Here is a 25,580-nt window from a genome sequence, read left to right as displayed (position 1 = left end):
AATTATCCACATACCAAAATCACCACCCCTCAAAACCAAAGGGCTCCCCTGTTGGCTGCCTCAGCTGAGTGTCCAAGGACTCAATGGCATCTGAAACTATCGTTTTACCCCTAAGGGGGGCATATTGGCATCAGGACAAAGAATGATGCCAGCTGGCATAGGGCAAACTTGAAGTACCACTGCCTGCTCTGTGGTTCTGTATTCGGGTTAAGTGTCCAGGGCTGTCAATCGAAGACCTTTCACCAGCATAAAAATGAATTGTATGTGTTTGTCGGAAATCTCTTTTTGAGATGCTAGTGTAGCGGATTGGAATGTCTGGTGTACATTGCAACTGATCCAGACGTAGACGGGTTAGGGGATTTGAATGTCGACACAAGCATCTGTCCCCACATCTATTTCATGGCTTAAATAACTTGCTTGTAGTACCTGTGAGTTGGCAGAGAGGAGTTGATGATGGTGACCTACCTGGTCTTTTCTGCCTAGATTCTAGGTGCTAACTTTTGTGATAACTTCTGCTCTTCCCAGCCTGGCCCCCAACAGCTCTCTACCATCGGCCGATGCCCCTCAGTCCTGACTTGAGGTGCTGCCTGTTAATATAGTCCTGGACCTCTCTCCCACATCCCCACCATTGCCCAATGCCTTCACTTACCACTCCGGGGTATTAATTTCGATGGAATAAAGGGCCCAGAGTCAAAGGTGCTAGCGTGACCCTGAAGCTGTCTGACGTTACCCGTGGTAAGCAAGGTTCAGAGTTTGGTATTCAGTGCCCTCAGCCTGCTTCATGCCGTGGCAAATATGCCATTAAAAATTCCTTACCCCTTTATTGAGGTCGAGAAAAGAAGGAAACCTTAAATCAGTTGAAACGTAAGGCTTTCATTTTAATCACATTCCATCTTCCCTTTTCCTTCAGCAGGAGAGTCTTTAAGGGGGAAATCCTGGTCTGACAGTCTCTTTGATGATAGTAAACATGGTCATAACTGTCCTTTTTAGAAAAAAGAGCACTTAGTCGAGATGGGCTGGAGCTGTTGTCGTTGCTGCTGTTGTGAAAAGTCCAGTCACGTTTCCTAGAAGACAACATAAGACCCCTACAAAAAGGGAAAAATAAGAACGGCAAAGGGTAAAATTGCAGCTTCTGTCTCTGGTGTTGACTTTCACTTGCGACCCCGCTGCTGGAGAAACACAAGGCTAGTGCACTCTCTGGACACTTGGTTACCTTGTCCAGTCCTGCAGAAGGGCTCAGTGACGCTCAAAAGGTTGTTTCTCATATCAAGAGACGTTGGCCCAGTAAAAGATGCTCCTCCCGCACCCTGTCTCACTGCAAGACCTGGCAAACATGTACCAGCCCCAGGCTGTTTAGGGAATTGCTTTTGGCTGCCTCCGGTCACAGCCTACAGCAGTGCTGCAACAATGCAGTCTTGGCCAGCTGAGCCAGACTCTTATTAAACAGAAGGCAAAAGGAGAGGGACAGGACAGAGAAGAGTTAAGGTGGGGAAGGAGAAGAACACCTGGGGGGTGCGTGAGTGACAAGGTCTCACTTCCCAGCAGGTGGTTGGGATTCAGCTGAAGCCAGTGAAGGTGCTGATTTGGCTTCCTCTGTCTGCGTCAGTCTGGTCAGGGTGTCTCTCAGGATTAGGATGAAGGAGAACAAACGTCAGAGAGGTAGCTGTGTTAGTCTGGATCTGTAAAAGCAGCAAAGAGTCCTGTGGCACCTTATAGACTAACAGACGTATTGGAGCATGAGCTTTCGTGGGTCAATACCCACTTCGCTGGATGCATGAGGACAAACAGTGTCACCGTAGGTCCCAAAAGTTAGCAGGGGCAGCAGCCAGGATGGTGAAGATTGTGCCTTCTCCTGTCCTCTTCTCTTTCAGGCCCCCAGCGTCATAGTAGCCAGCTTCTCTTCAAGTCTCTGTCTGAGGGCGCCAAAGGGAGTGATGGGCCAGCAGAATAATCTGTCTTCTCCTTATTTGGTTCACCAGTTAGGCCTAATTTCCCACATGCCAATTTTGATTCACTAATTTCTGGTCCCTGGTGTTCACCAAACGTGATCTTAACACAGTCCTTAAATTATCTGAGTGGGCTGTTTTGTTTGGACTCATTCATTGTCTCCCTTTCGCACCTTTTCCCGTTCATATTTGTTACCATAGGTTATTGTGACAGTTTATTAACTTTTATTTACAGTTCCATAGTTGGGCTCACAAGTAGGATAAACCTGTGGTCTCAATTACTACATGTTGTCCCAGCCCTCTGCCAGCAGACGCTGCTAGTAGCAGTATCAAAACCAGCAGGTACCTATCTGCTAGAGCAGCGGTTCTCAAACTTGAGCAACCCAAGGACCCCCATTTTGATTTAAAATTTGTCATGGACCCCCAAACGCCCTACTGCGCCCCAGGCCTTGCTCCCACTCCACCCCTTCCCCCAAGGCACCACCCTGCCCCTTCTCTTCCCCACCTCTTTCCACCCTCCTCCGAATGTGCCCCGTTCCCGCTCCTCCCCCTCCTTCCCAGTGCCACCTGTGCACTGCTGAATGGCTGTTCCCCGGCATTTAGGAGGCACTAGGTGGGAGGGAGAGGAGTTGATCAGTACAGCCCGCGAACCCCCTGGAGTATTCTTGCGGACCCCCATTTGAGAAATGTTGGGCTAAATAACAGACTGAAGTCTGTTTAAGCACATTTTCTTTTTGACTTAATCCACATTTGAGCCCAGGTCTCTAGGTAATGCTGTGTAGTAAACCCTGTGGTACTCACACAGAACAATGCATTGGATGGTCAGTGTGAGGCGGCAGGGATTCAGAATAACTAAATATAAGCCTTTTAGGTTAGTACTTAAAGTGCGGGACATGCTGGTATCTGCAAAAGGAGAGCTTGAATCCTGATGCACCACAGCTTTTGGGGGCACGAATATCAGGACTGGAGGCCTCCTCTCAGTGCAGATCTCTGGGATGGCTCACTGAATGGTGTCAAAATTCAAAAAAAAAAATATTGCAAAGCCTCAAGCACAGTCATTGGTTCAGCACAGGTCTTGGAAACATTTGCAAATGCTAATGAAACAAAAATACCCTTCACCCAACTGCCTGCAGTTCCCTTTCCAAGGCAGCGTCAGTCAATGAATACAGGAGAAAGGAAAGTGAATTAAGAGTCACATGATTTTGTTAAGGAAACACTGACAGGTAATTTATACCCACCATTTATGGTTTTTTCTTAACATTTAGAAAAACCAAGCACTGGACTATCTTCATCAATCCCTTTAAATCCTCAGGAAAGGGTTCTTTGGATGTGTGCATTCCCATGTAGCAGTGGCGCTGAACCTTTCCAGAGCCACTGTACCTCCTTTAGGAGTCTGATTTGTCTCGGGTACCCCAAGTTTCACCTCACTTAAACTACTTGCTTACAAAATTAGATATAAAAATACAAAAGTGTCACAGCATGCTGTTACTGAAAAAGTGCAGACTTTCTCATTTTTTCCATATAATTATAAAATAAATAAATTGGAGTATAAATATTGTACTTACATTTCAGTGTATAGTATATAGAGAGTACAAACAAGTCATAGTGTGAATGAGATTTTACTTTGTACTGACTTTGCTAGTGCTTTTTATGTAGCCTGTTGTAAAACTAGACAAATATCTAGATGAGTTGATGTACTTCCTGGAAGACCTCTATATACGCCCAGGGTACAAGTATCCCTGGATGAGAACCATTGCCCTATGGTATTTCCAACCCAAGCATTTCACTGTTGTGCTGCTGAATGGCAAATAGAAAGTAAAATGCGCTATTGACAGACTGATCTAACTTCACTGTCGAACCTGAGGGAAATTTGAAAAGCAACCAGCCACATCTCCAATGAGAACCACATCTGTGTTTACAATTCTTTCCATGTTAATGTAAAGCATTGCTGGTTCTGCTAGGAAGGGAACTCCTTTCAGCATCATTTTTGCTCAGTGGCACCCCCGATTAAAACAAAAGGCACACATATATCAGAGGAATCCTTTCAGCTCAATCGGTGGCCATTTGGTAGGTAAAAAGGAGAGAAAATGAGAAGTTGCTGGTTCTACAAATTGTCAGTGTGTGTTCCTAGCTCAATGGAAAGAGCTGTTCAGACTTCCCTGGGTATAATGTCACTGTAGATGTGTTTTTTAAATGACTTGTAGCATTCTAAATCTGATTAAAGGAGTTTCTGACAGTATTGTAACCACCAGGCCCCATCTAGTGGGCACAGCAGACCTGATTTTCATTATTCTGTGTTTCGGAAAGTGTAGTCTGCAGAGGCCGTGCTGTCTCCAAGCTTCATTCCCAGCAGTACTGAAATACCTGCTTTAGAGCTCGCACAAAGAAAGGGCTCAGGCGTATGCCTCCTGGAACTGCTTTCCTTTCATGCACAAAGACTCCATCAGATCAGCTGCTTGCTGAACCCTATATTGTTTCTGTGCAAAATCCAGCTGTTATCTTGTGCAGATAAGAAGGCAGGTTTTTATAATTTTATCTTGCAGCTAGTGAAGTCAAAATTAACTTGGAAGTAAAAATACCCCAAATAAAATGTAGGGATAATATTTCAAAAGTAGGCACTTAAATTATGTAGACAAAACCATAGAAAATCATTCAGTGTTGGCATCTGGCTATGTATTTTGAGGATATATTTAACTAATATATTGGTTCATTAGCCCATTCGTTTATAAGCCGACCCCCTCCCCAAGATGGTTAGGTAAAAATAGCAGAAACTGCATGACCCTTTCATAAGCCGACCCTTTATTTCAGGGGCTGGCAAAACTTTGTCTCCTGGCCCATCAGGATAAGCCGTTGGTGGGTCGGGACGTTTTGTTTACTTGGAGCATCTGCACGCATGGAGCCCCTCAGCTCCCAGTGTCCACGGTTTGCCGTTCCCAGCCAAGTGCAGCTCCCTTTGGCTGTGAGCTGAGGGGCACCATGCCTGCAGACGCTGCAAATAAACAAAATGTCCCGACCCACCAGCGGCTTACCCTGAAGGGCCGGAGCCAAAGTTTTCCAACCCTTGCTATATTTTAAAAGCTGGCATCACAAGAAACACTCAGAAGTGTTGCTAAAATTATTTTAATGTCATCTAACGAAAAACTTGTTATAATAATAACTGAACAAATATGTATTCACCTTCAAAATTACAGTCAATATTTAAAATCAGTAAATGGATATTTAAAGCAAGTAACTTAGAACAATATGAGACTTTAAAAAGTCTAAAAATCCTTCGAAGTCTGAATCAGTCTCTGATTCACCAAACAGTTCATTAAACTCAGCTTCAGTCACAGCTGCACCTGCATTGTCATCATAGATGTTGGCAGTGTCGCCTTCAGACTCAGATTCCTTCTCATCAGCAGCCTCTGTTGTGTCATCATCAAATATGGCATCATCTTGTGACCCATCGAGTGCATTGCTGATACAGGATTTCCTAAATGATTTTTCTACCATTTCCGAGGGAATGGACACCTTGATCCACTGGGCAACCAGATTGATTTCGGGCTTAATAAGATTCCTGCCTTTTGTCAACTTCGCCATGCCTGAGCACGTCCATTCAGACCACATTTTTGCGTAGCCTGTCTTTAAAGGGTTTGTTCAGGCAGACATCAAGCAGTTGTAGAACTGAAGTTAAGCCTCTAGGTATTACAGCCGAAGTAGTTTTCATATTTTTGGCCACATTTTTCACCTCATCCGTCTTGTGTGCCCTGAACATGTCCCAAACGAGCATATCAGGTTTCTTGAAAAGTGTTCCTGGTCTCTTATTCCACACTTTTTCCAGCCATTCAGTAGTCCCATTTTCATCCATCTATCCCTTTTCGTGTGCACGTACGATGACACCAGCAGGAAATGTCATAGTTTTAGGCAAGGTTTTTCTTTTAAAAATAACAACAGGAGGGAGCTTTGATCCATTTGCCAAGCATCATAAAATCGCCCTACAATGGATTTTTTCATGGCCAGTGATTTTAATTAAAACTCTTTTTTTTTCACCAACACCAGTTACCATTCCATTGCTCAGGAGGTCGAATGTCATTGGTGTTTCATCCACATTTCCTATCTGTGACAGTTCAAATGTGTATTCCTTTCAATATTTTATAATAAGCCTTTGGAAACATTTGATTTTGTTCTTCCAGTTCTCTAGGCAGCTTTTGCGCTATCTTTGTTCGCCGACAAAAACAGAAACCATGACAGTTCATGAAGCGAGTACTCCAACCCACTGATGCGACAAACATTGATGTCTTTACTGACTTGTATTTGTCGTCTTTCGACATTTGCAGAGCACGCAGACGAATTCCAGTTCTAGTGACAACGTACCCATTTTGTTGACATTCAACAACCCAATCATTGAGATCTTTCTCTAGCTCAGGAAATGAAGCGCACCTCGCTGGACATTTTTTCTTGCTTCTTGGCTTGTCTTTTAGTGTTTTATTTTTTCACCATTCTCTTACTTGCTTCTCATTGATACAGAATTCACGAGCAGCAGCGCAATTATTGTTTGCTTCTGCGTATTCAACAACTTTAAGTTTGAACGCTGCATGATAAGCAGACCTTTTTCTTTTGATTTCACCGTTCATTTTAAATACATGTATGAAAATAGATTATTATTATTGTAGTTATAGATTTTGTAGGACTTTATATAGGAATGTCACCTGCTTTATCACTGTCAAATTATTATTATTCTTTGTTTATTTCAAAGCAACCCAGTAGATTGGCATGTCTGGAGGGATAACAGGCTATTTCAATTTTATTAGAGATTCCATCGATGCTGCACGTTATATTTTCATATTGGCTCCAGACTTATGAGGTCCATTTCGAGCCAGTCTAGTCCACTAAACAAAGCCTTTACAACTTTAAAAGGCTGCAGTATTGGCATCAATAAATGAGTCGGTAAACTTTGGCTCTCGGCCTGTCAGGGTAAGCTGCTGGCGGGACGTTTTGTTTACTTGGAGCATCTGCAGGCATGGAGCACCATGGCTCCCTGTGGCAGCAGTTTGCTGTTCCCAGCTAATGGGAACTGCAGGAAGTGGCACGCCACTTCCCACAGCTCCCATTGGCTGGAATGGCAAACCACAGCCACAGGGAGCTGAGGGGCTCCATGCCTGCAGATGCTCCAGGTAGACAAAACGACAATGGATTAGATGTTCAATTCAATGAGTCCATAGAGTTTAAAATAATCACATTTTGGTGTAGACCCATTTATAAGCCGACCCCCACTCTTTGATGCGTCATTTTTTTTACCAAAAATATTCGGCTTATGAACGAGTATATACAGTACTTGCTTTTTGTGCCTGCTGTTGAAAATGTAGCTTTTAGTTTATAGAGGTTTCGATGCATAAACTATTGTGTGTGTACATTCACATGCATGACTTTTTTTTTTTTTTTTTTATCATGGAGTGAAGGTCACAGGCACTCAGCCCTTTCCTGTGTTCCTTGCCCTTTTCCAAAACTCAAGTGCTGGCAAACCAGGAAATGCAGCCAAAGAGCACTTCCAACCAAGCACAGCCACAACCTTAACTCTGCCCCTGTCATCTTGCCCTAAGAACTCCTCACCACTCCTTCAGTGTCTGCCAAACAGCAACAAGTCCCAGCGAGGTCACTGGTACCATCCAGAGCTCAGGTGGGGGAGGGGGTGAATGGGAGTGCTGCCGGGAGCTGTGCTAGGCACAGATACAATGACAGGTTTGCTGAGGCAGGGTCAGGTGCTGTTACACTCCCAGTGTCTATAGCCATCTCCACAGGGACAGTGTTAAGGCTGTGGCTGTGTTGGGTGGGAAGGGTCCCTCTCACTCACCATTTGAACTTTGAAAATGACTCTTTCTTGCAGTGGAAGGAGGTGAGGCACACAGGGCAGGACTTTCACTCCATGTCAATGTAGCTTTCTTGTGTGTGACTTCCTGTTGTTTTGGAAAATGGCAGTGGTGTGGGGGCCATGATTCAGGGACAGGTGTGGATGTGTTCTTGGGTACTCCTCCCAGCTCCTCATCTCCCAGCTAAAGTCAACACCAGAGCATAAGGGGAAACCCAATCTGCCTGCCACTTGCTAAGGTCCCGTATAGGATAAGCGGGTTTCCCCTCAGAATTCCAGCCCCACCATGAGCAGCAAGAGTGATGGAACAGAGGGGACCCTATAATTTTTTCCCCACATTTTAACCTATGGAGGCTCACACCATGTTCCGGGAGCATTACCCATCATCAGCTTCCCCCAGTCTTTGTGCTTTTTTCCATGTGACACACACCAAGCCTGCTTGTTCTCAGCTCCCCATGTTCCAAGCACTGTGAAATTCGTTGCCAGAGGATGTTGTGAAGGCCAAGACTATAAAAGGCTTCAAAAAAGAACTAGATAAAGTCATAGAGGATAGGTCCATCAATGGCTATTAGCCAGGATGGGCAGGGATGGTGTCCCTAGCCTCTGTTTGCCAGAAGCTGGAAGTGGGTGACGGGATGAATCACTTAATGATTACCTGTTCTGTTCATTCCCTCTGGGGCACCTGGCACTGGCCACTGTCGGAAGACAGGATACTGGGCTAGATGGACTTTTGGTCTGACCCAGTATGGCCGTTCTTATGATACACCAATTGCACAGGAAATTCCTGTGCGTAACTATAGGCCAGGATCATTTCCAATTCCAAGTGCTTCCCTTTTGCCTTTCCTTGGACCCCAGATTGTTCTCAAAGGTCCTGGTAATAGTGGTGGCTTACCTCTGAGAGGAAGTGATCCTAATCTTCCTGTGCCTTGATGACTTGCTACTCATGGGCTGATCCTACCAAGCATTTCTATCTTCCACCCATATGGCACTCGCTCTGTTATAGAGGTTGGGTCTGCAGCCGAATTTTAAAAAAATCTTTATAAACTTCTGTACAAATGGTTAAGTTTATAGGGGCACATTTGGGCTCATTGACAGTCAGAGCATGACTTCCCTTAGACAGATTTGTAACTTCCAGTCTAGTACGGGGAATTCAGGGAAGCCCTGGGACCACAATAAGAAACTGTCTACAGCTCCTGGGACATATGGCAGTTTACAACTTTTTTGACCAATCACGCAAGGCTATGCCTCCGCTGCTTCCAGGGCTCAGAACAATCTATTCTTCTGTCAGAGGCACCTTGAACAGACAGGTGACAGAGGGAGGAACTCCCTAGACTCAGAGTAGATGGACAACTCAGGAAACCAGTCTCTACATCTATCTGTTGGAGCTCAGGGCTGTCAGGAATGCTTGCCTTCATTTCCAGCCCCTCGCCAGGGGAGATCAATCAGGGTCATGACATACAACGTATCCTCTATGTTTTAGATCAGTAAACAGGGAGAAGCAAGATCCCCCTCCATGTGTGCCTAACCCATGAAACTAGGGAACTCATTCGTAGTTCATCAGACCCAAATTTCTACAGTCTGCTTCCAGATATTCAAAACACCACAGCCAATGTCCTCAGCAGCACTTCTCTCAGGACTACAAATAGAAGCTAGATGCTCGAGCTCTCCACAGCATATTCCAAAGATGAGGACTGGCAGAGGTAGATCTGTTGGCCATCTCCAGAAACAGGAAATGTCCTCTTTTTTGCAGAAGGGTCTATTCTATGCATTTAACCTAATGCCGTTGATACCAAGGGTGATGAACAAAATCAGACAGGAGACAGACAACATTGTCCTGTTCTCTGCTCCCATTTATCTGTGAAGACGGTGTTTTTAGTAGTCATCACATCGGCTCAGAAGGTCGGGAGATTGGAACCCTGATGGCAGATCCCCTTCTTGATGGTATTCTTCAAGGGCAAAGTGTCTTTACATCCACACCCTAAATTTGTGCCTAAGGTTCTGTGACAGTTCCACCTTGACCAATCTGTTCATCTACCTGTGTTCTTTCCAAAGCCGCACAGCTCTCTGTAGGAGTCCTGTTTCCATACCCTGCATGTGAGAAGGGTGTTGGCTTTTTATTATGTAGATCGGACCAAGCAATTTAGAAAGTCATCGAGGCTCTTCATCTTCTTTGCATATAGATCCAAGGGGTCCATGATCTCTGCTCAGGCTGTCAAGATGAATATCTGGATGTATTATCACATGTTATGATAAAAGGCATTCATCCTCCCAAAGGATGATAGCACGTTCATCAGATTACAAGTAACACCCACAGCATTATGTAAGAATGTGCTGCTATCTCAGATATGTAGGGTGCTACGTGAACCTCAGTACATATGTTTTTAAAACATTACACTTTAATCCATGCTGCGTGATCCAATGTGGCACTTGGTTCTGCTGAACTGTCTTCAGTTCTAGTCTCAGTTCCGAAGCTCCCTCCTCCCTCGGGGGATACTGCTTGGAAGTCACCTGAAGTGGAGCACCCAAGAGACACATGAAGAAGAAAAAGAGGTTACTCCCTTTGTGCAGTAATTATGGCTCTTGGAGATGTGTGTCCCTTTGGGTGCTTCACTACTTGCCCTCCTTCCCCTTTGCATCAGACTGTCCTCTGTGGATGTTTGGCTGGAGAAGGAACCTGAGGGTGGTTCGCCCACACGCTCTTATGTAGCTTTGATGTACGGCACAGGGAGCATGTGTGGTCTGAACCAACACTGCTAACTGAACATCTCTGCTCGAGAGGTGCATGCATGCCTGAAGTGGAGCATCCATAAGGACACGCATCTTGAAGCACTGCAGTTACTGCACAAAGTGAGTAATCTCTTCTTCTCAGCTTCCCTGTATGCCCATTATATGCACCGAGCCCGCCTGTTCTCAGCTTCCCCATGCCTTTCTCAGGGAAATTCCTGATGGGGAGGGGAAGAGATTGCAGGCTCCCCTTCTCCTGCCCCACCCCTGCTGCTCAGCAGGCTCAGAGCTACAGTCTACAAATATGTAGCACCAAACACTGCACTTGCCTTCACAACCCCTGTGTCCCCCTCCTGATGCCTCCTCATCCGAAGCAGGGTGTGATTGTGAATATGACATCCCCATAGATCTTAGAAGGCAAAGGAGTAGATCAGGTCCCTGGAGATGCCAGATATAGTACAGATGAGTAAACTGAAGCACAGAGAGAAAGCTCAAGCAGCTCGAGCCAAGAGATGCAGAGCAAGGAGAAGAAGGGAAAACAGGATGACCCAAGTAATTATAGGCCTGTGAGTCTGACATCAGTCCCAGGCAAGATAATGGAGCAAGTGATACAGGACTCAACTGATAACGAATCAAAAGAGGTTAATATAATTAATGCCAGTCAGCATGAATTGATGAAATATAGATGCTGTCAAACTAACTTGATTTTTTTTTTAATGGGATTGCAAGTTTGGCTGATAAAAATAATAGTATTGATGTAATATACTTAGACTTCTGTAAAACATTTGAGTTGGTACCGCATGATATTTTGATTAAACATCTAGAAAGTTATAAAATTATCATGGCACATGTTACATGGATTAAAAGCTGACTAACTGATCTCAAAATGTAATGGTTAAAGGGGAATCCTGATTGAACTAGTGTGTTTCAAATGGGATCCTGCAGGGACTGGTTCTTGGCCCTACTCTATTTAACATTTTTATCAATGACAGAAAAAAACATCATTGGTAAAATTTGCCAATGACACAAAGATTGAGGGAGTGGTAAATAATTAAGAGGACAGGTCACTGGTACAAACTGATCTGGATCACTTGGAAATCTGGGCACAAGCAAACAAATGTGTTTTAATACATCTAAATGTGAATGTACACATCAAGGAACAAAGAATGTTGGCCAACCTTATGGGACGGGGGACTCTGTCCTGGGAAGCAGTGACTCTGAAAAAGATTTGTTGTGGGTCCAGGAATAGATAATCAGTTGAACTTGCCCCCCAGTGCAACACTGTGGCCAAAAGAACTAATATACAATCCCAGGATCCATAAACATGGGAATCTCAAGTAGGAGTAGAGAGGTTATTGTACCTTTGTATTTGGCACTTGCGTGACTGCTGCTGGAATTCTGTGTCCAGTTCTGGTGTCTACAAGTCAAGAAGGATGTTAATAAACTGGAGAGGGTTCAGGGAAGATCCACAAGAATGATTAAAGGATTAGAAAACATGCCTTATAGTGATAGACTCGAGCATCTCAGTCTGTTTATCTTAACAAAGAGAAGATTAAGGGGTACGTTGATTACAATGTGTAAGTACATACACAGGGAACAAATATTTAATAATAATGATCCAGTTGCTGGAAATGGAAGCTAGACAAATTCAGGTTGAAAATAAGGTGTAATTTTTTAATGGCTAGAGTAATTAACCATTGGAACAACTTACCAGAGGTGGAGAGGGATAGAATCTCCATCACTGGCAATTTTTAAATCATTCTTGGATGTTTTTCTTAAAGATCTGCTCTAGGAATGATTTTGGGTGAGTTCTCTGGCCTGTGTTATACAGGAGGTCGGATTAGATCATCACACTGTTCCCTTCTGGCCTTGGAATCTGTGAATCTCTGAAGTCTGCACTCGAGTCCTGGGCAGAAGCTGAGTCTCCTGAACCCTAGTCCATTCCAGTAACCAGAGACCCATTGTCCTTCCTTATGCAGCCCCTCCTCGCACACTACATTGGTGTACCATCATGTGACCATTTCACTTGGCAGATGCATTGCCAGGGGCAGAGTGGCCCAGTGAATGAGATTTGGTCTGGTGTATTATACACAGGGGTCCTGTTGGCCTTGTGCAACCTCAGTCAGTTTAGCTGCAAATGAACACCAAGAGCTGTGAGGTGCAGAAGAATATTAACAGCTGTCAGCAGAAGAGGAGACTTGAATTCATTGTCTTTGGGTGCCACAGAATAATTTGTGAGCCATTCACGTTATTTCAATGGCAGAGCTGGTATTTGCTCATATCTGTGATGAGTCTGCTCCTAACTGGGACTAGCCTAAGCACGCACTGGCTGGCACAGTTCCATCTGCCAGCCTGAGCCTGCGCAGGCCACCATCAGGCCAATCACCACTTGCTTCACAGAACCAAACAGACCAGTTAATAATCTTGTCTGGTTGTGTTTGGAGCCAGGGCTGGGTGGTGTAGACTGACTACAGGAGAGCTCAGGAAGAGCAGCATCTCTTGGATTCTCCCCTCTGATCTCAATGTGGGCATGAAAGGTTATGAGAACCTGGCATTTTTTAAAAGCAGGTTCTTGGCTGAATGAGCTGAGATTTGCACTGCATGTTCTCGTGCTGCTCATGGTGTGGCATGGCCGCACTTATGCTGCTTCAGCCATAACTGTGGAGTCGCTCCCTGGGAATGTGCTTGAGTGTAAATGTCCTAAACGGCTATTGCTGTTAGCCGTGCAGTGCTGCCTCTTGCAGCTGAGCTCCTTTGGGAAGGAACCATCCCATTGTGAATGTCAGAGAAGCAGCTCACAAGTTGTGAGGTTTCCGTAAGCCAGTAACAGCTGTGGTATCCCCATGCTAGTGCTTTATGCATTGTCTCTCTCTCTCATAGGATGTCATTTTAATAACCTGCATTAGTTACCCCAAGCATTGCACTTCACCGTTAGGGTTATTGTAGATGTAGAGGAAGGACCTCTGTTCTTCCTGTGAACTACCAGTGTGAACATAGCGTAGACCATCAGGACATATACGTCCCATTGTGCCACCTCCAAGATCGGGCATGGTATTCGGTGTGTTAATGTTCTGCATGTGGTCACTGTCCTCACTGGCTGGGCCTTGTTCTATGACCTTACAAATTAGGCTTGTTTGGCGTTCGGTCTTGCCAAGCCCTACAGTGGGTGTGTCTGTATTGAAATGGCCCTTCCCGACAGAGCTGCAGAGTGCAGGCTGGGACTGTCTTGGAGAGGGAGCCAGGGACCTGCAGCTTGAGGGGAGCTCAAGGGGCTCTCTTGTGCTGGCAGCTCCCCCCACACACACACACACTCTGCTTATCTCACACGTCGGTACAGACTCCACAGTCAGTGGGGACCTATTTTCCTAGGTTGCTTGTTAGTGATGATTGCAGTATGTGTGAAGGGAGTTGTGGGGGAGGACTTAGTGTGGGGTGGACTGAACTCCCAGGTATTCAAGAGAAGGTGCAGCAGAGGCAAGGATGGTGCAGGCACTGGGCTGGAGTAGGTGGCTTCCCAAACCTTTTCTATCTCTAATTTCTGGGATTTGCTTCCTCGCCTCCATTGTGAAGGGCGCCTGTGTGACATAAACGCCTGACCCTAGTGACGTGGGTTAGGTTTTATACTCTCAGTTACGGCGTGGCAAAGAAATCTCCTTTTCTTCCCTTGATCTATGCCTAGCTCTTGTGACTTTAGAAGCTAATTAATTGGTGGAGGTGGATGCCATCTGCAAGTGGACAGTTAAAGCAGATATGTGAGCCAGTGTGCACTGGCAGATAAAGCTCATGTTATATTGGCAGGCCAGACAGCCTCACAGAGCATCGTGCACTGCAACTCATGGCTCACTGTCTCTGATAGGAGAGGGGAGGGGCAGACTAAAGAAATGATTTGATTTTCCTGGGTAAGTTATAAAATAAAGGCAAGATCCTGACTTCCCTATAAAACAACTTCATAAGCATCTCAGTGCATCCTGGAGAATCAAACGATTTGTCAGCTTCAAAATTCCTGGCTGCCAGCACTGGAAAGTTTTTTTCTTTCTTACTGGCATGCCCATGGGTTCGAATGGAATTCGGTGTTTTAAAATACATTTATCAGCCACTCTCTGTGATCCACTCGCAAACTGGCACAGTGAGTATTTGAGTTATAATCCAGTTTCTTCAGATGTGTGAAGTATTTTGCCTTAGGCCTCAGAGGTCATGCATTGGAAGGTAGAGCCTTGGTTTCTGAAACCGCGCACGCAGCTGTCATCATTAAATTAACTCCTGTATCCTCTGCTTTCGTGTGCTCAGCACTGCTTTCCTTATGTTTTGAAATAATCATCTGAATGGTAAGTCCCGAACCTCTCCTGTGGATAGCCCTGCCATTCTTTCCATTTTCCATCACTTGTTTCCTATAATTTTTTTTCCTATTCAACAAACTGTTTTATTGTCTATCTTGTAACTCTTCTATGTTATCCAATATGCTCTGCTGTGATACTTTATTAAATGCTCTTTGGAAATTATATGTACAACATGTAGCTGATTTTCCTTTGTTGGTCATAATAGTCATTTCTCCAAGGAACGCACCAGTTTAAGCAAGAACTATTTTCTGCTAAATACAGTCAAATGATGGTGTTCAAGGATTTCCATCTGTACATCTCAGCTGTTTGTTTATGATATGGTCAGAGAGAGAGACACATACTGATCGTTGTTTGAAACAAGCCTATCTTGCTGTCTGCCGCTAATATGGTAGATGACATATACTTTAGACGACATAAGTTCTCTCCACTTTTTCCATTTTCCTGCAGGAAGAAGAAGGTGAGGACGCAGACATCTCTTCTGGTCCTTCAGTCATTAGCCACAAGCTGCCTTCCGCCCAGGCCTTGCATCACTTCACTCCTCGTTACTCCGAGATGGGTTGTGCTGGGATGCAGCTGCGAGATGCTCATGAAGAAAACCCGGAGAGCATTCTCGATGAACATGTACAGCGAGTAATGAAAACTCCAGGTTGTCAATCCCCTGGACCTGGCCGCCATTCACCTAAGCCCCGGTCACCAGAAAGTGGTCAGGCTGGAAAGATGCAAGGGACAATACCTCCAGGGCATGGCAAGCATGCAACAAAATCAGGAATGAAACTGGATGCAGCTAACTTATATCACCATAAACATATCTACCACCATGTTCATCACCACAGCGTGATGAAACCGAAGGAGCAGATTGAGGCTGAAGCCTCTCAGAGAGTGCAGAACAGCTTTGCTTGGAATGTAGATTCACATAACTATGCAACAAAATCCCGGAACTACACTGAAAGCATGGGCCTGGCTCCCAACCCTGTGGATTCCTTGGGCTACAGGTGAGTGCAGGACCAGTGGGAGTGCTATAGCCATTGCTTTGTAGCAAGGTCATTTGGGAACAGACCGCATCATGCAAATAAATGCGCAAAATGGGCTTGGGTCCCCACTTGTAGCAGAAGTGTGGAATTCAGGAGTCATTCTGGGCTGTTCTCTGAGCATGGCAGTCCAGTGCCGCTCTTCTCGGCAGTCTGTCCTTTTCCTTCAGCAGTAGATCGCTCCACAGTCATGCATGCCATCCCTTATCAGTTCTGGGCTATGTTGCTGCAAAGGCTCCCTTAAAAGTTGCCCTGGAACTGCAGCAGCTGTAGAGCCAAGGGCTGTTTTGCTCCTTTACTAGTGGTGATATTAATGTTGCACCCAGGCGCGCTCACTGTGCCACGTACCCAGGCGCGTGCTCGCTGTGCTGTATGTGCCTAAAAGTTGGCTGCTTCTCACATGCTGCATTCACAGCCCCTAAACTAATAGCTTTGTTTCAGGGCCTTGTTAATGGAGAGTGTCAGTGCAAGTGCGTAAGAGCCCTTCATAATTCAGGATCAAAGGGACTTGCCGGAACTTCCTTTCCCTGTCTCGTGAAAGTAACCAAGATTAGCTGGATTGACCTAGCCCTCCATCCCAGCGTTCAGTCTGATAGGGTCAGGGCCGCCTCTTCTCAGTGATGGAGCCGTTTCTTGGGACCATCTGCCTGAGGACGATCACTAGAGGATCTAAAATTCCTTCCTGTTCCATCTTCACTTCCCATGTTCCCACCTCTCTTTCTGCTCAGGTGCAGGGGAGAAGGCAGTGATGAGAGTTAGTTGTGTTCCATTGGGCCAGTTTGTTAATTACATTATTGCATTATTCTTGTAGGCATCATGCAGATATCGTTCTGACCCGGCTGATGGGTGCTCAGTAAATCACCTATACTTATAAATGTCTCATTGTGGAACTAATTGAGAGGGCTCACTGCAAGAACCCTAGAATGAACGTTGATCAGTTGGAGCCAGGCATGGCAAATCTACCCAGTTGCAAGCCCCGGGTAGTAGAAGTTTTGATGGGCAAACTGGCTGAATGGGGCTGGAAAGTCACTGACTCGTCCCTAGGATGGGAGATGTGGGGCACAGAATAGAGGGAGCAGAGAGGCTGAAGCTGCTACATTTTCCCCAAGAGGAAGGGGAGGAGAGCAGTGGTGCTTCCTCTTTAAGAGTAGGGTAGTAGGGGCCAGAAAGCAGAGGGATCCAGGGCGGAAGCACCTGGGAGGGATGTGGTATGTGCAGAGGAGCCCACAAAGTAGAAGTGAGAGGAAGATTATGATTGATGTTTTTGTTTGTTTTTTTTTGCCGGGGGGTGGGAGGCGTTGATGATGGGCCTGCGTGAGCTATTTCTGCAGGGCTCTGGAAGAGGGTTGATCGAATACTCCTCCAGGGCAAGTTGGTATATAGTCCTTGTGGGGAGCAGGTGTCGAAGAATCTAAAAGCCCTGCATTGGGGCAGTTCACATTGCAGCCTGGCAGCATCCTGTGGGTGCAGGCTCTCGGGGATTGCTGCATTTCCTGGAATCTAGCCCTGATGTAAACTAAAGAGTGAGCTCTTTTGGTTGCAGAGAGGCTTCACAGTGTACTCAAGACATAAGCTAAGAGCCTACAGGGAGACCAGGAAGGAATTACTTAGTCATTTGCCCTATTATAAAGCATCAGCTGATGGCGATGGCAAGAGGAGAACATTGGACTTGGCAGGCCTGGGGTATCGGACCCTCAATGAGCTTATAGTCTGATCTTGTGTGGCAGGAAGAAGAGACGCAGACTTGGAGCAATCTCCTATCTGGAATGGCAAATCCTTTTCTGGGTGGTAAATTTCAGCTCCAGAGCTGGCCAGATGGTCTAAGACTGGGCTGTGTTGCCATGCTGAAGCTGAGAGTTTGGCATTAAGCCCACTCTTTCATTCTCTCGCCAGGATCTAGGGCTGTCAAACGATTTTAATCATGATTAATCGCGCTGTTAAATAATAATAGAATACCATTTATTTAAATATTTTGGACGTTTTCTCAATTTTCAAATATATTGATTTAAATTACCACACATAGACTCATAGACTCTAGGACTGGAAGGGACCTCGAGAGGTCATCGAGTCCAGTCCCCTGCCCTCATGGCAGGACCAAATATTGTTTAGACCATCCCTAATAGACATTTATCTAACCTACTCTTAAATACCTCCAGAGATGGAGATTCCACAACTTCCCTAGGCAATCTATTCCAGTGTTTAACTACCCTGACAGTTAGGAACTTTTTCCTAATGTCCAACCTAAATCTCCCTTGCTGCAGTTTAAGCCCATTGCTTCTTGTTCTATCATTGGAGGTTAAGGTGAACAAGTTTTCTCCCTCCTCCTGATGACACCCTTTTAGATACCTGAAAACTGCTATCATGTCCCCTCTCAGTCTTCTCTTTTCCAAACTAAACAAACCCAATTCCTTCAGCCTTCCTTCATGAACAGTGTTCATTTTATATTATTATTTTTATTACATATATTTTCACAGTAAAAAACAAAAGAAATAGTATTTTTCAGTTCACCTAATAAAAATAATGTAATGCAATCACTTTATCATGAAAGTAGAACTTACAAATGTAGAATTATGTAAAAAAAAAAACTGCATTCAAAAATAAAAATAAAACAATGTAAAACTTTAGAGCCTACAAGTCCACTCAGTCCAATTCTTCTGTGCCCTGGATTTGAAGGCTAAACCGAAGTTACACAAGAGCCTACAAGTCCACTCAGTCCTACTTCTTGTTCAGCCAGGGGTGCTGTAGCTATCTTTAGAAATCTCACATTGGTACCTTCTTTGTGTTTTGTCAAATCTGCAGTGAAAGTGTTCTTAAAACTAACAGCATGTGCTGGGTCATCATCCAAGACTGCTATAACAAGAAATATATGGCAGAATGCAGGTAAAACACAGCAGGAGACCTACAATTCTCTCCCAAAAAGTTCAGTCAAAAATGTAATTAACACTTTTTTAATGAGTATGAAGGGGCATATGAATGTTTAGCATATCTGTCATGTAAATACCTTGTAATGCCGGCTACAAATGTGCCATGTGAACACCTGTTCTCACTTTCAGGTGGCCGTAAATAAGAAGCAGGCGGCATCATGTCCCATAAATAGAAACATACTTGTTTCTCTTAGCGATTGGCTGAACAAGAAGTAGGACTGAGTGGACTTGTGGGCTCTGAAGTTTTACATGGTTTTGTTTTTTGAGCACAGTTATGTAACCAAAAAAAATCTAAATTTGTAAGATGCGCTCTCACAATAGAGATTGCGCTGTGGTACCTGTATGAGGTGAATTGAAAAATATTATTTCTTTATCATTTTTACAGTGCAAATATTTGTAATAAAAAATAATAATGAGTGAGCACTGTGCACTTTGTATTCTGTGTTGTAATTGAAATCAGTACAGTATATTTGAAAATGTAGAAAAACATCCAAAATATTTAATAAATTTCAATTGGTATTCTATTGTTTAACAATGCAATTAACTGTGATTAATTTAATTAATCATGTGGGTTAACTATGATTAATCAACAGCAGTAATTGTGTAACATTACTGTGACCCCTTCGGCAGTGGAGAAGTCCCTGGGTTCCGGACGGCAGCCATGCCCAGTCTTCCTTATGTGACAGGATAATCGTCACAGTGTAACACGGGTGAGAGACCTGGCGTCCTTGCGATTTAAACAGGCATACACACTGCCTTAGCCCTTCCTAGTTTCATGGCATTTAAGACCAGAAGGGACCATTAGATTATCTAGACTGATGATCCAGGCCAGCCAATTTCAGCCAATTTCACCCAGTTAGTTACCCCCGCTTTGAGCCAATAACTTGGGTAGACTAAAGCATTTCAGTCCTTGGGAGACTAAACTGTTGTGTTGCACAGGCAGAGGACGGGCAAGACCAAGATGCCACCAATGCCCAAGGCCCCTGCAGTGGTAGTGAATTGGTAAGGTGGGATATATCCGGGTGATCCAGGCCCCAGGCTGCTTTCAGCTCAAAGCACAGCCTAGTCTTTGATTTAAACTACTGAAAACTGGTGGGTTGGATCGCAGTGCAGGTGTGATTCCATGTGTCACTGGAATATCTCCAAGCTGTGTTGCTGAGCTTCTGTAAACCAGTTCAGATTGTGGGGCTGTCATTCAGGGGCATTGAGCTGCCATCTGAGTGTAGCTAGAAAGCAGAAGCATCCCAGGTCCGCCACTTCTCTGCTATGTGTGGGTTCAGATGAATAACTAATGTCTCAAGCCGCCTTCTTGCAGTGGGAAAGCGAGTCTGCTCTCAAAAAGAAATGTCAAGAAGACTGATTCAGGGAAAAGTGATGGTGCCAACTATGAGATGCCTGGATCTCCTGAGGACGTGGAGAGGAACCAGAAAATCCTTCAGTGGATCATCGAAGGAGAGAAGGAGATCAGCAGGCATAAGAAAACAAGCCATGGGTAAGAGCTGGCCGTGTGTGGTGCCTGCATGCCATTGTACAGCAGCATTCCTGGGGGCAGCGGGGAGATGTGTGAGAGCACAGTTGTGAGGGCTCAGCTCTTCGGGAGCCCCGCATCTTGCTCAAGTGCCCCACGTGGAGATGGCCGGAGTCTGTATTGAGGTTCCACAAGTTCATGACAGGTGTGTGGGGTTTGGTTTTACAGTCAGGGTGTTTTGACTCCTAATAAAATTATCAAATGCACATTCTCATGTGCATAGCTGTGTCGAAGCGCCCCCAGCCTTAGCTGAGCCTGGTTACAGGGATTCTCAAGAACCACTCCTCAAGCATGGAGGTCTGGAAGCAGGTGCCCTGGCAGTGCCAGTGGGTGGCTGTGTTCAGTTCCATGCCTTCCAGAGTCCCAAGACCTCTGGCTTACCAAGATGCACTAGCTCTGAAATATATTCAGCCCTTTAATGTGTGGGCAGAAAATAGACTTCCCCAGAAGGCCTTTTCTGACTTAGCAGATCTGCTCCCTGTCTGGCCTGGATTCGGAATTGTGGCTGCTTGGCTTGCTGGCAGCACAGCCTTGACTTCTCCGGCCAGCCCCGAGAGCCAGCAGTTACGGGAGCTGGATACTAGTCCAACTGCGCATCATCAACAGAATTATTAACTAAATGCTGACTGCACATGTGGCCAACTTAAGCTGCACCCTGGCAGTGCAGGATTGGATGTTCTGGGCGTCTCCTGTACCTGGAGAAATTCCAGCACTTGGCTTTACCGTGCTGGTCTCCTTTTTGCTCAGTGATAGTCTTTTGTTTTCCTCTCTCCCCCTGCAGTGGTGCCCACAATTATCTGACTGCATAGCATAATGAGACTCTGAGTGCCAGGGCCATGGAAAGTTTGAGTTACTGATTATAAGTCACCCTGTGCCACCGCTTCTACTTGAGAAGGACCCTCACTGTACTGCAGTGCTGACTGCATGTGGATATGCCAAAAAATAGTGACAGACACAAGGCAGGGAAGGTTATATCTTTTATTGGACCAATTTCTGCCAGTGAAGGAGACAAACTTTCGAGCTACAGAGAGCTCTGTGTGAGCTCAAAAGCTCGTCTCTCTCACCAACAGAAGTTGGTCCAATAAAAGCTATTACCTCACCCGCCATGTCTCTCTAATATCCTGGGACCGACACAGCTACAACAACATTGCAAAATATAGTGAGCAAATGGGATTCATAGCCTCGAAATGGAGCCATCACTTACCAGTGCATGCTCTGTGAAAGTCTATTAGGGGAATTTTGCAAGAGAGTATTCTTCTTCGAATAGTGTCCCTGTGGGTGCTCCACTTCAAGGGCACATGTGCCCCAATCACCTGTCATCGGAGTTTTTCGTTAGTGGTGTCCGTTCATCCCACACACTCGTTGCTGATATCCTCGTGCCCCCTCCTCCCGCCCCAGGCTATCTCAAGCTGCACCAGCAAACGGTCCCCAGTTCCTTCTGACAAACCTCAACCTGAGACAGAGCTGAGCATGTGTTCATTGTGCGTTCCTCGGCCGCTTACTGATTGGTTCTGAGTTTGTTTTAGTTTAGCTGCTTAGTTTGCTAGTTAGTTACTAGTTATTTGATAGAGTGTTTTATTTCCTCCAGGGAAATCCTCCATGCAAGGGGCATGCCCCTTCTCCAAGGTTTAAACATGCCTCTCACATAGAGAGGCTATCCCAGTCAATGATGGACACTCTACGTGCATTCGCTGCCTAGGAGAATCTCACATCTTGCAGAAGTGTAACTTCTGTTTAGCCTTCAAATCCAGGGCATGGAAGAACCGGGAAATCAAGTCCCATGTAAAACTAAGCCTCTGTCTATGACAGCACTGCCTATGAAGTACTCAAAACCCTTGAAACTAGGGTGATGGGACAGCAAATGTGAAAAATCGGGATAGGGTGTGGGGTAATTGGAGCCTATATAAGAAAAAGACCCAAAAATCCTGACTGTCCCTATAAAATCAGGATATCTGGTCACCCTACTTGGAACCATCCTGCAGGGACAAGCATACTGGACCGTCACTACTGCAATGCCACTCGGTGCCACAAATCTCGGTGACTGCTGAATGAGAGTCTCTGTTTGTTGCAGGTAACGAGCATCTCTCGGTACCTAGAACCACTTGGTCTCCAGGCCCTTATACATCCTGGTACCATCACTTCCCCTTTCACTCAATGCTCCCCCATTAGAGGAAGAAGAGACCAATGATGGAAACCTACCTTCAGTATTATTGATATGTCTCTAGGGTTCTCCTGGGTACCCGTATAAGAACCCCCTTTCCCTGAGTTGTCTGGTTTCTCCAGAAAATTCCAGAATATGGTAGAAGATTTCCCATCTGTTGGTCTGAAGTTGTTCACAGAGAATACCAACGAATCGCTGTATACCCTGAAAGACTCCAGGGCCACATTACATTCGTATGTACACTGCTGTGAACAAAAGAAAATCCAGTAGATGGCAAACAGCTTTTCATACCACTATTGAGGAGTTCTCGCTGTTTGCTCACCCTACAACTGTAAGGTTCATGAAAGGTCTGGGAAATCTTTCTCCACAAGTGAAAGTCCCCACCCCAGTTTGGGACCTTAATTTTGTTCTTAATAATGTCATGAAACCCCCTTTTGAGCTGCTGGTGGCCTGCTCTTTACTGCATTTGTCTATCAAGACTGTCTTTTTAGTGGTTATTACAGCAGCCTGCAGAGTTGGAGAGATTGAGCCTTAATGGCAGACCCTCCTTTAACAGTATTCTACAAAGACAGGGTTTCCTTGTGGCCGCACCCCAGGTTTCTTTCTAAAATGTCTTCTGAGTTTCATCTCAATCAGATCATTTACCTACTGTTTTTCTTTCCAAACCCCCAGAATTCAAATCTGGAGACTGCTTTCCATACCTTAGATGTCAGGAGCTTGTTAGCCATCGGTCTGGATAAGACTAAATCATTTAGTAAATCTCTAGACTGTTTGTTTCATTTGCAGATAAATCTAAAGGTTGTGCTCTTTCTGCCCAAAGATTATCAAAATGGATTTCTGGGTATATTCTGGTGTGGCAGCTCACCCTGCAAGGTCTCAGTCTAGATGTAGGTTTTACTTCAGAATGTTCCAGAATCTGAAGAGCTGCTCCGTGGTGGTCCAGGCACTACGCCTGAGTCCATGCCTCTAGGTCTGATACAGCAGTTGGCAATGCAGTTCTGTGCTGGACTCAATTTTGAAGCTGCCTCCATCTTATGGGGATGCTGCTCGGGAGTCACCTGAATTGAAGCAACCATAGGAGCTCTGCCCACCCTCCTTCCCCTCTGCTTCGGAGTTTCCTTCAGAGGCTCAGCAGTGGAGAAGTTGCTAAGGGCAGTTCGCCCACGCAGTGAGGGGCGTGAGGATATCTGCAGCATGTGCGCGGGCCAAATGGACCCTGCTAATAACAATCTCCAGTTGAGAGCTCGCGGGGCACCCATAGGGACACATCTCAAACACCTTACTGCACTGGAGGAGTGACCATTCTTTTACTAACTCCTGTTAGTTTTATTTACGCATATTGGACGTCTCCTATGACTCATAAAATAGGTCCCAATCACGTGTGACCCCAGGGCTCAGTTTGTAGGAAGCTGGTTGCTCTCACCAGTGGCCTTGCAAAATTCCATCTCAGACGGTTCCTCAGGACCCCCTAAATCCTCCCTAGTGCTGCAGCTGGGTGTATGGTATTTTCTATTCCCTTCTAGCTGGGTGACAGTGCAGAGAGTGCCCCGGGGTGGCTGGGCGATCGCTGTGTCTGGTCAATGAAGCACTGAGAGGCTCTGTGTGCGTCAGGGGACATGGCTGCATGGGTCAAATATTGTTGTGTTTGTGTGTGAAGCTCCTCAGGTGCCAAGAAGCAGCTGGCGCATGAGATGCCCAGACCTCTCTCCATCGAGCGCCCCGTCGCTGTGCACCCCTGGGTCAGTGCTCAGCTCAGGAACATCGTCCAACCTTCTCACCCGTTCATTCAAGATCCTACCATGCCGCCCAACCCAGCCCCCAACCCTCTGACACAGCTGGAAGAAGCACGCAGGCGACTGGAGGAAGAGGAGAAGAGGGCTGGCAAACTGCCCCCCAAACAGAGGTGAGATGGTTTAGTCTGGTCAGAGGGAGAGGGGAGGGAAGGCTTTTCTGAAGCAGAACCTAGAGGCGAAGAGGGAAGGACAGAGTGACCTACTCAGCTGGTCCTGCTGCAGTTATCAGCAGGGCTGACGAGAGAGGGGGAAGCCGTTACAAATTACTGGGGCCTGGCGGTCCAGACGAGGGCCCAGGGCCCAGCTTCCTGGGCCCTGTTTAGCCAGTTCACCCTTGCTGGGGGGCCCGAAAAAAATTTTCACTGGGGCCAGAACCCACTCTCAGCGGCCCTGGTTATCAGGATCTACCAGACAAAGGCGAGTGACAGGTGGTTAGAAAAGAGCATGTTTTGGAAGCCGTAGGATGCTGTATGCTCTGTAACACCTCATCCATTCAACAGCAGGGAGCATCCCAGGGGCCTGGGAGCAAAAGCCAAAAACTGCCTTGAGAATGGGGAGCAGGGCCTTTAGATGGCGGGGCCAGAAGGGATCCCTTTGCTGTAGGAACGAGGCAAAGTCCCGTTTCAGTTCCTGGAAAAGAACTGTGTGAGCAGTTCCTAGAGCACTGCCTGGAACGAAGGCTCTATGGGGTTGCTCTCTCTCACTGCCCCAGCGGTGTGCTTGTGGCTTCTGGCAGGGAAGAGCTCACTTGTTTTCATCAGGTGTATGGTGCTTAGATGATTTAAGTGGGGATGTGATTTTTAATGGCCTTTATTTTCTGTGGTGCAGCGAATTTCCTGAAGTTGACAACTTTTAAATGATCACTTTTTGCTGGTGTCCTTAAAAGTCAAAGTGGCAGATGGGTCTTGTGGCAGGAACAGAGAAGGGAGAGACAGAAACACTTGGTTCTACAGTAGAGCCTCAGAGTTCCGAACATCTTGGGAATGGAGGGTGTTCGTAACTCTGAACAAAACGTTATGGTTCTTTCAAAAGTTTACAACTGAACATTGACTTAATGCAGCTATGAAACTTTACTATGCAGAAGAAAAATGCTGCTTTTAACCATCTGAATTTAAGTGAAACCAGCTCAGGGTCCTTACCTGATCAGATCTTTTTTTTAAATTTCCCTTTATGTTTTTAGTTATTTATGTTTAACACAGTACTATACTGTACTCTGTTTGCCCCCTCCCCCTATTTTTTTTTTCGTCTCTGCTGCTGTCAGATTGCATACTTCTGGTTCCAAATGAGGTGTGTG

The 25,580-nt window shown here is 45.6% G+C and overlaps 1 protein-coding gene across 2 annotated transcripts in view; it reads left to right on the top strand.

Moving 5' to 3' along the window:
* AXIN1 (axin 1) overlaps positions 1 to 25,580 on the top strand; it is a 168,656-nt gene that overhangs the window by 121,815 nt on the left and 21,261 nt on the right. For both annotated transcript variants that reach the window (XM_030577009.1, XM_030577010.1), the window contains exons 6-8: positions 15,300 to 15,844; positions 20,120 to 20,296; positions 24,151 to 24,396. In XM_030577009.1, coding sequence (XP_030432869.1) covers positions 15,300 to 15,844; positions 20,120 to 20,296; positions 24,151 to 24,396 — 968 coding nt within the window. The remainder of the gene's footprint in view (positions 1 to 15,299; positions 15,845 to 20,119; positions 20,297 to 24,150; positions 24,397 to 25,580) is intronic.

The sequence above is a fragment of the Gopherus evgoodei genome, chromosome 10, assembly GCF_007399415.2.
Source record: "Gopherus evgoodei ecotype Sinaloan lineage chromosome 10, rGopEvg1_v1.p, whole genome shotgun sequence".
NCBI classification, from domain to species: domain Eukaryota; kingdom Metazoa; phylum Chordata; order Testudines; family Testudinidae; genus Gopherus; species Gopherus evgoodei.
This window is presented reverse-complemented; position numbering and strand designations above follow the sequence as displayed.